This window comes from Haliaeetus albicilla, chromosome 27 (genome assembly GCF_947461875.1).
Source record: "Haliaeetus albicilla chromosome 27, bHalAlb1.1, whole genome shotgun sequence".
Classification (NCBI taxonomy): Eukaryota; Metazoa; Chordata; class Aves; order Accipitriformes; family Accipitridae; genus Haliaeetus; species Haliaeetus albicilla.
The window spans coordinates 22,633,798-22,650,316 of NC_091509.1; the positions used below are offsets into that span (position 1 = coordinate 22,633,798).

Sequence of the window (16,519 nt, forward strand, 5' to 3'; positions counted from 1 at the left end):
GCACAAGCAATTCCAGGCAAAACTCACTCAGCAGCTGAGAACTAAACAGCCTATGTATAGACCTATACAGAGCAAATCATCTGAGTTTCCCTACTTCTGTTCTTATCATGTCATCCCTGGCCTCGGGTATAGCCTTTAACTTTCCGGCACTCTGAATGATACACAGACTATAAGCTTCTTGTGGAGTATTATTCTGGTTCGTGGTGCTGCTCATCACATCAAGAAGCCGGTGTATCAGTAAGAAAAAATCCATGAGAAAAAAGCTCATAGCTGATTGTTAGACTGTCTCAAAGGGACACTTGGTAAACAATTGCATCAAATGAGGTCACTTAAAGAGAAACAGCAGATAGCAGCTGCATCCCCTGTTGTGTTGAGCAAATGGGTTTATTAACAGGCTGCTGCCAGGAGACGCAAAGCCTGGTTATGAGTGCCTCCGGTGCACGATCTACTGGCTGTGAGTCTGGGCAGGGCTGTGCATGCTGGTTTAGGGCTCCTCTCTACATTGCTCCTATGGCCAGTTCCCTTGGGTGCTCGGAGATGAAATGTCCACTGTGAAGAGCTGAGTGTGGACCCCAAGGGGAGCAGACAGCGTTCATCCAGAGCTCCAAGCTGGATTTCCACTGCTGTATTGAGTTACCGATTTCTCAGCCAGCTGGGACTTCACAGCAAGTGAAGGGATCTTCTGAGATCCCTTGGAGGGATCTCATGTACATGAGTGTTGGCTGGGGCAGCGTAGGCTTTGCGGACGATTTCCACAGAGTGTCAGCACAGATGTGACGTGGGTGATTTCTGGAGCTGCACCACTCCACAGCTGAGTGGCGGCTGTTTTAGTTCTAGCCTGCGGCCGGCCTCTCCTGACGGAGTGCTGTGGGTGGCAGCGGTGCCGTCTCCCTCCTCGCGCGTCGTAAGAGGAGCACTTTCATTAGCTCGTAGTTGCTGGCACCAGCTGTTAACTGCTGAGCAGACGAAGCTGGTGCGCGCTGTATGCTGCCCGGCGACTCGGGAAGCAAGCCATAAACAAGCATTAGGGTGAGGTCCTCCCCAAAATAAAAATGTGTGGTCCACACCTCCTGGGCCCTTACTGGTCTGTGCTGTCAGTCACTGGCACTCACACCCCTTGATAAACACACCTGAGAGCTGTGCCCACCTGCCAGACTCCTGTCCATCTCCCTTCACAACACTTAGGGGGAGGAAATCGGCAGCAGGCTGCGTTAGAGTAGTGGGTTTGGGAGGGGTTGGATGTGGCTTTGTTTTTGAAGTGGCTGGTAGTAACAAGTTCAACATAAAAATGTTGGGTTCCTGTTCTTCTAGTGGGCCTGCTGGTAGTTGTTCATACAAGCTGCTCTGACTCTGTTATGGATCTGAAGCTAAATTATTTTCATCTCAAGTATGACAATACGAATTCAGTCGCAGTGGGAAATGGAGCATGGGAAAGTCAGGAAATTATTATTTCCCAAGTGAAAAAGTTCCAGGAAATGATGAGTATTCCCAGAGGTACCATATGTCCCTTTACAGCCTGTCTTTTTTCAATATTGTTATCCTTGAACCACTCTTATGCCATTTTAGGTACTCATTCCAGGATGAAGAAGATATGTTCATGGTTGTAGACCTGTTGCTTGGAGGGGACCTGCGTTACCATCTCCAGCAAAACGTGCGGTTCCAAGAAGGCACTGTGAAACTCTTCATCTGTGAGCTGGTGCTGGCCCTTGACTATCTCCAGAGCAGACACATCATCCACAGGTCAGCTGGGACCTCACAGGTGGACTGATGCTTGTAGACTGCAGTAGGGGCAGACTTGTTCCTCTTTGACATGAAAGAACAAATAGAAGCTTAAGAGCTAAACAAAATATTCTCCCACATATGTTTGCTTTTATGTAAAACACTAGGCTTCCCAAAGAAGAGCATTTCATATACAACAGAGAGCATCTTATTTCTCCCTCTGAGATAGCTATGATATAGCATGTTTGATTTGTTTGCTGATCCTGCAGAAAGCTGTCTCTAATAGGTTTAATTAGCTGTAGCTCATTAGTATCCATCCTGATCCAGGGAGGGTAGGCATCAGCATTCAGAATTCCCCTGCTGTCACACCTGAAGGTGTCTCTCTTTTGCTCCTCTCTCTGTACTGCCCTGAAAGACAAGGAATGGGACCAAACATGGCTCTCTTCTGTATGAGGTTAAATCACTTTCTAGAAGTGGTAGGAGTTTCTTTTTGGCCACCAAGATTTTTCATGGCCAGTGAAAAAATATTTGAGCTTGTCCCACATGTTTGAAGACCTGCAAAATAACAGAGGAGGTAGAGCTTTTCCCTGGTTGGAGAGGCAGGTTTGGCTCCGGACGGACGGATCTGCAGCTGTTTCCTAGTGTGGTACTGGGCAATGCAAACCTCGGGGGTCCAAGGGTCTTGACTTAGTAGCTGCTAACAGGGGCTATGAACAGGGAGGGACTAGCAAAGGGTTAATAAAGGTGGGGAGAAGATTATCTCATTTATAAACATCACTCCAGAAGAGCATTCTTGTGACATGTAACAGTAAAGCATGGTACAAAATTTAAAATTGAAATGATCCTGGTTGTTAGTAGGGGAAGGAACATGCTGTTGAAGGGCTGATGAAGATTAATGCCTGTTCATGTCTGTAGCATTTGGCTGCCGTTTCCAAGATGTGAAAGCAGAAAGGCTGATGCTTGCCATGCCCGTAGCACATCCTCTGCAGCTGTAGAGAGCCGCAGAGCGGTTTTGCTCTACTGCGGTTGGAGCCAGACCTCCTTGGGGATAGCTCCCACTTTCTCAGGAGTCTCACCTTTCATGCTGCTTGTTTTAGTTTATACCTGCATAGATTTCTACTCTGATGCACCTGATCTTGGCAGGCAGGCCATCCCAGCTGCCCCGTTCAGGCTCCAGTGGGCACTGCTGTGGTCTGGGACTCGAAGCCGGTGTGCGGTGATGGGGGCATTGCGCTGGCCCTCTCCGCTGGGCACCTGCTCGCCGGCACCAAATAATGGATGAGCATGAATTAAACATTGTGAAATGCAGAGTCAGCTGTCGCTGTCTGGGGCAGCGAGGGGTAAATCCTCACGCTCTTGGCTTGGCCTGAACAAACTGAGTGGGGCACAGGTATAAGGGAAGCACAGGGAAGAAATCCTTCTCTATTAGTAAGGTCTTACAATTAGTAGTAGTGTTTGTAGGACTAAGGGGCTAGAGGTTCTTCAAGATTCGATGCTGCAAGAACAAGTCTGCACAAGAAGGAGACTGTTCCTCATAATGAGGAAAGACACGATAGCTGCGGGAGCGCAGGGTGCCCAGGGGCTGCGGTCCCCGTTCCGAGTCGCGTGGCGTCGGCATCGCCGAGGGGTGGGCTGGCGTCCCACTACGGCTGCAGCCTAAGGGCAGGCACGAAGAGGACAGCCAAAGGGCAAAACTCCTGGGATTTCCCAGAGAGTTATTTGTAAATATAGCTGGGAGAAGCTAAAGTTTAGGCTGCAATGTGTATTTCAAGCAGCTATACGTGTTTAAGGTGAACTGAGTACGACAAAACATGTATGGCAGTCTGTAAAATTTGCAAGTTGTTTAATTAACACTGTAACCCAGGGGGACAGTATTAGATTGATAAAGTGACTGAGCTGAATCAATTACACTGCAACATCTGTAATTGGGAACACTAGGAGACAGGCGAGCGATTGCTTATTTTGTCTGAACAAAGCTGTGCAGAGACAGCAAACACAGACTGATGGCTGGAATTATTTCCTACCTACATGTAGAAGAATAGGAAATATTTGTTAATTTTTTCAGGCTAGGAAATGTTATAACCAGTTTATAAAAATAAATATACAAATAATCAATAAACAAAATTATCCCTGTTCATTGTTTGCATCCTGGGAGTGATCTCACTGTGCTGGTGTAATTCCATAGGCTGCATAGGAGACTGAGTGAGATCAGAAAAGGCCCCAGTGGAAACAAAAAAATAATAATTAAAAAAAGGTTGAAAACTGGATGAGAAACAAAAACCTTTGTGGTTCATTTCAAAACTCTGAAAATATTTTTGTATCAAGGGATTCAAAGAATCCTTTTTTTTCAAACTCTTTTTGCTGAAGCATTTCTTAAAGTTTTTGCTTAAATTAGTGTTTTCTCAAAAATACCAAGTGTGGCATCACCATTTTTGCTATCAAATACAGTGTTTCTGACCATCTGGACTGTTTGGCTCTCACCTGTGGCACAGTTTTGCTGTGCTTACAGGGAAAACTTATGGCCACTTACCTGATGCTGCCCCGTACTCTCTTGATAAAGACGCCTGTCCCTGTGCTTACCTGTGTGATGGGAGATGACACAAGGAAGGTAGCTGGTATTTATAACCCACTGGAAGTAGTTTGGCTGAGAAGATGCTGGAGAACAGTAAGCTATTATATGATAATTAGATATACTGTCTTTTCTTGATTCCAGGTGGTTAGGTGAATTCAAACTTTAACTTACTGATGGCATTTTTAAAGATAAATTCCTAAACCTGCTCATTTCTTTGCTTTGAACCCCAGGGCCTGGTGGGAAGCATCAGGACAGTGCAGGGTTGTTGGATGTGTGCCTGCCTTGTGTATGTGACGGTGTCCTTATGGGGCATTAAATTGCCAGGTGCCTGGCTCAAGCTGATAACAGGTGAATGGGGACTGATGTAATGAGCTCATTAAAACCAGGTAATGTCTTGTAAAGTTGCTCAGGTGAATACAGTAGGTGTATCAGGTGTATGCTTTCTCCCTTCAACAGAAAACATTCCCTACAGCATTGCTATAGGTATTATTATTTTGGGGTTGTTGTTTTGGGGTTTTTTTTTCAGGAACAAACACTGTGGGAAACCCATTTGTTTCTACAACAAAGGTGTTAAAATAATTTTATTTTTATTGAGTAAATGGGGAACAGCTCTCAATATACTATTGAAACAGATTAAGAAGTAAAAGGAGGAAAAAGATAAAAAGAAGCTCTAACGTTGTAGGTGGACTACCTGAGTGCTGATAGTCCAACCCACAGCAGCCTTCACAGCCATAGCCCTGTACCACCACTTCTGCTTCTGTTGTTTGATTAGTCATTCTCTTGTTCCTGCAGGGTTTAATTTAGGCATATCAGAGACAATGCCCCAGCAGAGACACCTTCTAGGGCATGATGCCTCTGGAAGTGTGTCCTCCAGAGCCTGGGCTTTCCTAGTCTTTGCAGCCTTGTTTCATGCCACTTTTCTAGGCTAATGGCTGTCTCCCCTTCTCTGCCTTTTCTCTTAGAGACATCAAGCCTGACAACATTTTACTGGATGAGCATGGTAAGTGCCAGTTGCTTTGTGGTCATGCATATGCATAAAAGCAGAGTCAGAAATGGGACATCCAAGTTAAAGTTTAGGTGCCTGCTGTTCTCCTCATTTTGTGTTGCTTTCTGTGGGACCATCCTTTCGTGCTTTGGTTGCTGTCTTTTGCTTTTTGAGCAGTGGTGTCTTGTACCTTCAGGGCACTGGGCACCCTGTGATGCTGCGGTATTTCTGGGGGTATATTAGTGTTTGATCAACACCTCCTTTGACTGACTGACCTCATGGTGTCCCTAGAAGGCATTGGCAGGGATGACACATTTTGTGCTGCTTGTGGTCAGTTGCCTAGCAGACCTTATTTTAAGACCTTCTTGGCTCTTGCTTAAAACTTACTCAAAATGTAATCATTTGACTGGAAATACTCATATAATTGCAGGCTGTGTGTAACGTATGCTCGCAAACAGAATGAATTATAGTTGAATAGATAATCTTCATTCAGGTATTTTCTTTTTCCTTGAGTATTTGACACTGGGAGGGAGCTCCAAAGAGGATTTGGGGCTGGGTATATTATAGGTGTTGCTATAATTTTTTCTTTAGTCTTTTTCTCAGGCAAAACTCTAACTGTATTCTAGCATTACTCTCTAGACACATTTTTTTTGTCCTGGCAAAGCTCTCACAGTGAAGCATTGTCTGATATTTATTAGCTTTTAACTCATTAGAAAAACACTTTGTCATTTCATTTTTTTTTTGAAAATCCGTGTAACTGGCTTGTTGTGAGAAATCTTCATTAGCAACTACAGCAAGGCACTCGAAGAGAAAAAGTCAGTGCAGGGACAAGGCGTATCTGAATTCATTATCATTTCAGAGGCTGTAATAGAGATGCTGAAGCTCCCGAGGAATTGCCGTGGCTCTTGTGTGTGACTAGGGTTGCCTGGCAGCACCGGAGCCCAGACTCTACCAGTTTTGCATATGACCTGTAATTTCAAAGTGCTAGCTAATTATTTATTTAGGAGCTGTCAGCAAAGCTGCTTCTGTCTCCAAGTGCAGTAGCCTCTCTCCTGCCTTTCCCAGTGCTTCTCCTGCTGTTGCCTCATGCACAGACGGATGCAGAGACCTGTCCTCCCTCCTCTGTCCCACCATGTCCACCGATGTGCCGTGGACCTGCTCGGCCGGCCAGGGCCAGGCTCCCGGCACTGCCGTGGCTCCAGGGCTGCCCTGCCAGCCAGCGCTGCGTGGTGCCGCGTTCAGTCGGTCCTCACCAGCGGACCCTCTTGAGTGACCTCCCACCATCTTCCAAGAATCTCTGCGCCTCGTAGGAATGGGGTGACACAGCCACTCTGGAGGGAGCTGGGACCACTAGAGCCATGGAAATGTAGGTCAGCATTCCCCAAAGAGGGGGAAAAAACAGACAGGAAAAAGCTCTGCTTGCCTCTGCAGTTGCATTCAGCTCAGCAGGGCAAACTTCTATAATGACACTGCAATTTAGGTTGATTTTTGAGCCTATTCTCTGCTCGCTGTGATGTTTTAACTGTCTGTTGCAGAGGTTTCAGTTATTTTCTGTGGATGTACCCTTGACTTCAGTGTCCTTCTGACTATGACTTGTAGTATTTCTTTTCTTCATCCATGGCAGCAAAGGTGTGTCCTCGCATGCCTACAGAAAGCTTTGTGCACACACAGTTCAACTTCTTGTCCCCAGAGCAACTGTTATTGTAGCATGTTTATCTGTATTTAGCCTAGTAGATTGTGCTTGTTCTTCAGTATCTCTTTCCCCATGGAACAGAGCTGCCGCTCCCCATTCTCTCTCCTCTCCCTTTACCAGGCTTTCACAACTGTGATCACAAAATATATGCTGTTTGCTAACACCAATTTTTTTATAATGTTCTTGATTGAGATCAGTCCCCTGAGAGTATGAAGCACCTGAAGACCTTCAGCAATCAGACTTCAGTCCTTCATTTTTCAGACTCTTGCCCCATAATTCTGCCCTTTGGCCCATCTTCCTTTCCAGCTGTGACTCCTTCACCCTTTCAGATTTACATATCAAAAGAGGCCCATGTCTGTTACAAACCTCAGCACCCTTTTTGCTGGTGTTAATCACTGATGAGGCTGTGGGACCCCTTGTGCACACCATCTGATCTTTGCGTAGGAGGCTGATTCAAGTTTTTGATAGTACAAATGCCTCTCTTGATGCCACGTGTTGAAATGTGTTCTGCTGCTGACTGTCATGAACTTGGTACACACCTCATATGTTTGCCTCTGTCACCCTGGTTGGTGACATTCTGTATTACCATATCAGTTTCAGCTAAGAAATTAAAGTGAGCCATAAATAAAGTGGAATATCTGGCAAATGTCTTTCTGTACAACAAATAAAGCAGTTGTTCAATATCAGAGATTGGGATCAGTCCCACAATGAAAAAATCCTCAGCAGATGACCACCTTCAACAGTCATTCCAAGCACAAAGTGATTTCCTTCTTTAATGGTAAGTTTATCGATTTGGCTCAATGACAGCACAGCTCACCTGGGAATAAAAGGATATAACAGATGGCAGTTTCCAGGAATTGTGACTAATTTATCAGGAGTTTTTGGCCAGGTCATTTGTCTAATAAAATTGAAGAAAAGCTCAGTTTTATCTCTAGTAAAACTGAGAGGTTTTTTGCAAGAGCCCTGTAATGGCTTTGATCAGTATTATTTCTTGTACCACTGCCAAAAGGTTCTTGAGGGCACTGCTAAAAATGGGTGAGTTAATGCCAATGCAGGCACTGCATGCATAGCCCATTTGCTTTCTTATCTCAGATCAGAAAGTTACGGCACAGTCTGTCCAAGAGCCTCCATACTCCACAGCTCCTAATGTCTCTAGTTTCATATTCTTTAAAATGTTATCTTAGTTGAATCTGCAGAAGCATTATATTTTTTGCACCAAAGGTGAAGGAATTATGTAGTAGCAGAGGTGCTGAATATAATAAGAAAATTCTTTGCCTTAATGCAGAACCAAAGGCTTGGTCTGAAAGTGCCAATTTCAGGCAGACAGGATGAGCTTTGGGAAGGACACGGTGCCCAGAGTACAGCTCTGGCTGTGCTGTTTTGAAACTGACTGCAGTTAGAGATGCTGAGCAGTCAGGAGATTGCCTTAAAGTTGGACCCTAAAGGCCAGCAGCAAAACCCAGCCCATCCCTCTTGGTTACCAGTAGGTGCCATCCCTTGTAGCCCAGTCCACCCCATTCTGTAACACTGTCATCACTGTTCAGCCTCCTCGCACCGGCCAGAGCTGCCTTCCTCAGCCTCATTGGCTTGATTTGGTAATTTCCCAAGTGGGCTAGTTTACAAAACTTGTGATTTATTTGAAGTGAATAACTTAAAAGGTGCAGCCAGGGAAAGGCATGTTTGTGCTTGGAATATCGAATTCTTGATAAGTCTTTATGATTCATATTTATGAAAACAGCTCCCTGCAAAGTGGAAAGAGAGCTGGAGATGAAAGAAAAAACAATGCAAGGATGTAGAGGACATATCCAGAGAAGACAGTTGTGTGTCATTCTTTTCTCTCAAGTACTCCCCAGCAATTTGACGCCTGTTCTTTAGTGGGCAGACCAAAGAAGAGAGGGCCTGGCTGATTCTGTAAAGCAGGCTAAGCTGCAAGGAGGGACACTTGCTCTTGAGAGATCAGTCGGGTGCCATGTGAGAGGTGAGCTCTGACACCTCGCTCATGCTCTCCCAGCAGTGCCCATGGCTCACCAGAGGGATCTCAAGTTTTCCTTTCTTCCTTCAAGCTCAAGATATAGAAAGGTGATCTTACTCTACCTTAACTCATGAACTAAAGCAGCAGTGAATTTCTAGCTGTTGAAGCTAATGACTGAGGGCGGTATTGTCATAGCATCTCCATCAGTAGAGAGCACTTTGATTTGATCTCTGTGGTTAGAGGAAACAACAGCAATTCAGCCACCCTCTATTATTGCAGAGGAGGGTGATGAGTCTGCAGAACACGACATACAAAACATCTGATGCTTTTGATAATGAGCCTACCTTTGTCAGGGACAAGCAAGTTCAGTGCCTTAGGAGAAGATGCATGAGGTCAGGAAGAAGAAAAGACTGCCGGCATTTAATCAGAAGAATTGGGCTGAACTAACCCACAAGTTTCAAAGAAGTTCCCTTCAGTGAAGCCAGCCTTGTATTGATCACCTGTACTGCTGTACATGGCTGGTCTGCTCACTGATACGAGTTTAGTGAATAAAGAATAATAAATTAAGTGCTTGCAAAAAAAAAGGCGCGAGTAAAAGCGCAGGCAAGAGCTAGGTGGAAGCATTTCCTTTCTCAACCTTGCAAATCACATCCATCTCTCTTATTTCCTTTCCAGTTTGCAGGCAGCAGTTGTGCATATTGTAGCAGTGACAGCAGAAACCATTCCGACCCCCCAAGGCTGTTTTCATGATGTTTAAATTTCTTGTGCAAGGCTTTTTTGCTTGCTGCCAAAGGTGGTTTTTTCCATTCTAGAGACATCCTCTAAAGAGGAAAATGGAGAGAGTCCTTAGTACCTGGGAACACCAAAGGGCAAATAGCTAGAAAGCCAAAAATATCAAGGATTTTTTTTTTTCCCCAAAAACAGTGGAATTTTTTCTGTGAGAAAAGTTCAGTTCTCTTCCCCGCCCCCCCCCCCAAATTTAGGAAGACTCAAAACAGTCATCATTAAATTACTTCCTGGAGAACTCCGGGTTTTTTTGCTCCCCAAAGGGTAAATAAGGGGATATTTGATGTAACAAGATCCATCTGTAAGCAGCCTGCAAGCTGAAATATTTTCTATCAGTTCTCCCACCAGAATATTTTTTTCCTGGAAACTCCTTTCCATAGAGTATTTTAGTTTAAGTTTCTGATTCAAAGCTGCTTCTCATGCAAAATTAAAGCAAATCAAGTTACATATTAACCTCTGTCTTTCAGGACACGTGCACATCACCGATTTCAATATTGCCACGATGCTGACTAAAGAAATACAAGTCACCACCATTGCTGGCACAAAGCCGTATATGGGTAAGAACCAATGACAATTATGTATTCTTGAATTACCATTTTATGGGCTTGATTTGCCAGCTGTGGTGGGATACAGATGAGGTCCTTTTGGATGAGAGTTTGAACTCTTTTCTTCCTGGTATGTAACAAAACACATGGATTTGTTTGATATGAGGAACAACCTCGAGAGGTGCTGTGGGGGAGCGTGGCGGGAGTCCCTCCCCAGTAGCACCCTGATGCAGCTGGAAAATGTGTGTCCGTCTACTGATTTCACACACCAGACGAAAGCAAGCATACTGCAAATGCAGATTTTAGTGCCGTTATGCCATACTGTACAGCATGTTTTTGATTATAAAATAAGATAGTTGCACTCTTGAGATCTCAGAGCGTTTCACAAGCAGCAGTCAAGCCATGTAGCAATGATGAAATGTTCTTGCTACCCTACCCTTGAGAAGGAAAATGAAGCACAAAGGCTTGTATTTGGTCCCTCAGTACATTAGCACAAGTCTTACACTGCTGCATCACTAGCAATAATTTGAATTTTTATAAAACTGCCTGCTTTAAAAGCTAGCATCACTCTCTGTTTACACCAAGTGAGTGGACTTAAGGCTCACAGTTTTCCTGGGCTACAGCATCTGTTTGGTGCGGTAGGGAAGAGCCCATGTTCTAGTGTCAGGCTGACACAGAAAAAGGCAAGTGAGGCTTTAGGTCTCATCTCCACCACTGAGGGCGGCATCCTGTCTTCAAACAGCAGGACAGGAGGGCAATTTATTGTAACTGGAGGCTGCAGAGCACAGTGGTGATGGATGTGCGTTGCCCGTAGGAAAGCAAGGCACAGCTGGTGCAGAAGTGGCTGCCACAATTGGAAGATAAATGCTGAGCCTATTTTTCAGTCTTTCTGAAAAGCTCTGATATTGTACCTACATTGCCAGTAGCAGTAGACATGGCTATTTCTGCCAACAAGTGAAAACCAGCCACGTGCAGCCCTGGAAACGGAGGTGTATGGAAGGTAAAGCCACAGCCTGGCTCTGGAGGGCTGTTGAGTCGGTTCCCCAGTGCTCAGCCCATCTGCATGCTGGTGCCATATGGAGTACACTGTTGGTGCTATTGCAGTATGGTACCAGCCTCCAGGTACCCATGGAGCTGAGTATCTGGGCTGGTTGCATACCATCCCCTTCCCCTTCTTTCTTCAGTTCACAAAAAAATGCAGTTTTTAGGAAGGTTTTTATCTCCAGGCAATGGTATGGGACTAGTCCCAGGCAAGAACACTTGTCAGGCAGCTGTAGGAGTGCATGGGGGGCTATTCCGTGTGGCAAAGTGACTCTGGGGTGGGTGGATGACTCCACAGCAGCCTTGGGTCAGCTGGAGGAACAGTTTTCATCAGCAAATCAACATGCACGCATGGAAGGAAGACACACAGTCATTGCTCCCTGTGCAGACCTTGTTTCCCTAGTACTCAAAAAGATTTGCTTCTTTTCTGCTTTGTAAGGGGAGTACAGAAAACTTACTTCTGTTCACTTACTATCCAAATCAGTGAAGCAGCTGACTTCTAGACAGTAAGAGACCCACTTGATACTTACCACACAAGCACAGTTAATAAACATAAAGCAAAATAACATTGACATACCTGGGAGGAATTGGGGCCAGAGCATGCAGGTAATGAACCAGAGACAAATATCCTGAGCTAATGCTAAAAGAACTCCTGTGCAAACATGACACAGAAAAGTCTTTGTAACCATAAATTCAACTTTCCTAACTGAAGCAAAAATACTCAAAAGCATTTCTATACAGCTAACACAACCCCTCCCACACAAAATACATACTTTCATATGCAGTAACACTGTCTCTCAGCCCTAAATAATGAGCCTCCCTACAGCTGTTGCACAGCCAAATCCCTTAGAGTGATCCCCTGGGAATCTCCTTTTTATCAAGATGACCAAGTTGACCTTTCACCTTTGCATCACCGGTGCAATCCTTTTAAAAAGGAAAACATGCACAAAAAGAAAGCATTGCTCCCTGTTTTGTTTTTTTAGAGCAATTCTTGCCTCCCAGCTCACACAAAAATCCTACAATATTTTTTTCCTTACTCTCAAAAGGGAAATTTATTGGTTAAGAAAGAGCATTTCAGTCTGTGCCTCCACCCACTTCCTATTAGCCTGGTAACCTCCTAAAAAGCTGTGGTCTCAGGCTTCGTTCAGTTAAAATTTGCTTTTCCCTGCCAAGGGTGCAGTTGGCACTATGTCTACATTTACGCCGCATATTAATGTTTCTAAGGAGCTGCTTTTATTCACTCTGTGAGGCTGTATTTAGGCTCTGCCAGATTGAAGTACTTTAAATATGAACAAAGAGATACGAGTGGACCGGGAACAGCTTTCCAATGTGAAGATCTACTGAGCACTAGCTGAGGGCTTTCTGGGGCACGTGAGGAGTTAACTCAGGCCAATTTTATGCCTAGATTCAGTGAATTAGGGTTAGTCCTTATTCCAAAGAACATTTACTGTGGGATAACAGGCAAGTCCTGTGTCAGCAAAAGGAGTTTTATTCTTTTTGAGCTTTGAGGGCAGAGGAGCACTGAGAGATGCATGTGGAGGGGACCATGGGGCTCTTGGGTGCCCCAGAAGCAGGAGCATGGCTGCGCTGGAAGGGCTCTACGCCACTTGGATTTTTAGTGCTTTGTACAATGTAGGAAATTAATTGGTGAATCTCTTAGTGATTACAGGAGTTGTATGAAACATACTATAATCCAAATGAATTGGATTGTGTTTATTGAACATTAAACATTCCAGTTACAAAGGTGATAGTATACCTGTTTCTCAAGGCCATCCCATCATTTACACACATTAATCAATTAAGTTTTGTAACAGTCCATTGAAGTAGAAATTATTGACAGTCCCATTTCACCGGTGGGGAGAGTAAGGCACAGAGGAGCTGAAACATTTGTTTGGTTTTTAACACAGTAGAAGTTTCGTACCATGCTAATTGCACATGTGGTTAGTCAGCAGGGTCAAGGTTTCAAGGTGTATCTGTTCCCAGGACAGGCAAATATGTGGGCTAAGTTGGTGTGCTGGGAACTGGGTCAGGTCTGGCTCACACTGAGACGGCGCTCGGTGCCGAGCAGGACGTGAGGTCGGCAGGTCCTGCCATGCAGCTGCAGGGAGCAGCAGCAACGGGCTGCACCGTGCTCGTCAGGGTGGTTTGCACACACGGGTGTTTGCTCTTCCCTCCGCATTGAGGCTTCTCAGTGTGGGATGTTTCTGCACTGCAAGGCTGAGACAGCAGTCGAGGAACCTAACAAAGACCAAAAGATGAATTGCTGCAAGGAAACCCATGCATTCTGATTCGTGTCCACCTCAGCAGTGTTTTGGTAAAGGCCCAATCTACCAGCCATATGCCATTGTTCTGAAGAAAAAAGCAGAAATTATCAAAGACGTGGTAATGGGTAATATGCTAATTTGTGTCCTAGGCAGAATAACAGGGATGCTCTCTGTGGCATGGATCAAGCATTCTGTGTTGCTCATTTCCACTTGAGATTGCAGCAAGGCAAACTTTCCTTTTTCTGTATTTCACAGCACCTGAAATGTTTAACTCCACAAAACCCACTGGCTATTCCTTTGCTGTGGACTGGTGGTCATTGGGAATCACCGCCTATGAGCTGCTCAGGACACGGGTACTGTGCGCGCGGCTCCTGTCTCCATCCGTCTCTTTCATTAAACACTCTGTTGGAAAAGTTAATGCCTTGTACCAGGGGTGAAAGGGCCGAGCCAAGTTCAAGGCTTTAAGGGTTATTACAGCATAAGAAGCAGAAACCACATCTTCACCAGAGTTCTTGTGATCACAGCTAAGAGCTCAGAGAAGCTGTCACAATACAGAATAGCATGTCATGACAGTTCCCCGCTGAGCCCAAGGGCCTCTGGGTTGGTGTAAGCTGGGCAAGGCAAATGACTGACAACTCCTGAAGTTTGGGCTGCAATATCATTTACTTTGAGCTCCCATCTGGCAAGGAAAAAAGAAAACTTGAAAAAAAAAATCTCATTGCTGTTGTAATACAATTGAGCAGTTTGAGCAAAAGCAAACTGCAATGTGTAAATTATTAATAAAGCACAATCCCTGCCTGTCACGTCAGTGTACTGCTTCTAACTCAGGTAAGGTTGGGGGCCTGGTAGACAGATGATTACATTAGTATTTTGGAAGTGTTGTGTAAAAAAAGTGGGACAAAATTATTTAAATTACATTCTACTAAGCGAAAGGTTGTTTAAAATCTTGTGAGGCTAGGAAACCTCTTCTTTCAATATGAGTATGCAAAACACATTTTTAAGATCTTCTATCATCAGTCTTTGCAGAATGCCTAAAAAAATGTTTTGATTAATATATTTTAAAGAACATATTTTCAAATGAATTTGTGTCTCAAATTGTGAGTGATCAAGTTAGTACACATGAAGGGGACATGGTTGTCTGACCTGTTGGGTAACTGGAGCCGTGTGCCCCCTGTAAACATATTAATGTAATATTTGAGTTTTCCACTTGTAATGTTAAATGAATGGCAGGACTGTTCAGCGCATTGACTTTTGACTTGATGGCACCATTTCCAAAGATGGGAGCAGAAACGCTGTTAGGTGTTCAAACCTGATGGCACAGCCATGGTAAGATGGTGGCACCAGAGGTGGTTATCACACGGGGGAAGCGAAGGGAGACCTTGAGGTCCATCTAGTGTCAGTACACATTAAGAACATTAAGCACAACAGACCTGATTTGATCTCACAATTTATAGCTGCTCTTTTTTAAATACACGTTGAACACCCTCATCTCCCTAAAATACTGTAAAAATCTGGGAATCGAGAATCTTTCAAAATGGAAACACTCTACCGTTGTAAATTCTCTTTCTAAGTAAGGCAGTAGTATTGTTGTAGTTGGGAGTTAAACGCGGACGTGAGTACCTGCACAGTAACACTGACTGTACATCGCAATCATCTTAGACTGAGTTCCCCGGTGCTCAGCGGCGCCGGGCTGGCATGGCTCTGCTCCAGCTGGCGGTGTGCGGCCAAGTGCTCCTCAGAGACGGGTCAGCCACCCGTCTGCCATGACACTGGTCGGGGGCAGAAGGGATGGGTCATCCTGCAGCCTGATGTCCCCCCCGGGACTTGTAACCCTTCCTGGGACATCGTTTTTTCAGCTGATTGGATAGGCAGGAGAAATCCTGCTCGTTTTTACTTGTGTCATCTCCAACATGAGTGAAGAACTGAAAACAGTGACACATTTTACAGGGAATATTGGGAATGTTCCAACCACAGCACTATATATATATATATATAAAATCCTTTTGGTAGCCCTTTAAGATACAAATATTGAAAAGGCCAAGCAAAACAAGCTGGCTAATGACTCTAACTTTCGGGTTTTGCCTCCTGTCTGTTACGCTGTTTAAATATCTAGGTATTATCGTTGTTCTTGCTGACATGATTATTTTGACTGAGCTACGATCACACAGGCAGAGACTTTCAATGGGAGGCTTGGGGAATGTACAAACAGACTTTGTTTGAAGCTTCTTTTCTCTAAAAAGATTTCCCAAGGAGTCTGAAATAATAGCTAAATTAAAATGCTTTCCCTGTGGCATTTTTCAGAGGCCATATCATATTCGCTCCAACACTTCTACAAACGAAATCGCTCACGTGTTCAAGACAGCTACAGTGATGTACCCTGCTGCTTGGTCCACGGACATGGTGTCACTAATCAAAAAGGTGAGGGCAGCCGTGGAAGTGGGTGGCTTAGGGTCTGGGATGTATTGTATCTGGGCGCCTGCTGAAAGCAGCTGAGTCCTTCCATCGTGTGCCGTGTAGCCTTTGCAGTAAATTGTGGGGATTCATTGCAAATTGTGTCCAGACGCAGTGTTAGTGACCTTCAGATGGTGCCATATGATAGATATCCAGCTTTTAATGTTGTAGCCGCACTAATGTAATAACCAGCTAGCAGTACTGCATCCTGGACTGATGGGGATGAAGTTTGTGTTGGCAAGAGCAGCTGCTGCTAATGCATCTCTTCTAAGGTCACATGCAGTCTTTGCTTCCAGAGTTTCTCCTGTCACTTTGTCTCTCTGGAATGACATAACTTAGAGGTAGATATTAATATATGTGTCAATAAATTTGGCAAAAAAAAAGCAATTTTTTTTTTTATTTTTTAAAAACATTTTTCCCAATCATGAAAAGATTTGCAAGAGGTGGTGATACTATTGAAATCCTTTGATGCCATGTGGTTTATGCACCAC

At 44.5% G+C, this 16,519-nt stretch overlaps 2 protein-coding genes across 4 annotated transcripts in view; one reads left to right on the forward strand and one right to left on the reverse strand.

Annotated features, from left to right (window-relative positions):
- LARS1 (leucyl-tRNA synthetase 1) overlaps positions 1-16,519 on the reverse strand; it is a 349,414-nt gene that overhangs the window by 279,423 nt on the left and 53,472 nt on the right. The window lies entirely within an intron of this gene.
- Positions 1-16,519, forward strand: part of STK32A (serine/threonine kinase 32A) — a 36,026-nt gene that overhangs the window by 14,014 nt on the left and 5,493 nt on the right. For all 3 annotated transcript variants that reach the window (XM_069772335.1, XM_069772334.1, XM_069772333.1), the window contains 5 exons: positions 1,567-1,740; positions 5,254-5,291; positions 10,195-10,284; positions 13,833-13,930; positions 15,879-15,995. In XM_069772335.1, the coding sequence (XP_069628436.1) occupies positions 1,567-1,740; positions 5,254-5,291; positions 10,195-10,284; positions 13,833-13,930; positions 15,879-15,995 (517 nt within the window). The remainder of the gene's footprint in view (positions 1-1,566; positions 1,741-5,253; positions 5,292-10,194; positions 10,285-13,832; positions 13,931-15,878; positions 15,996-16,519) is intronic.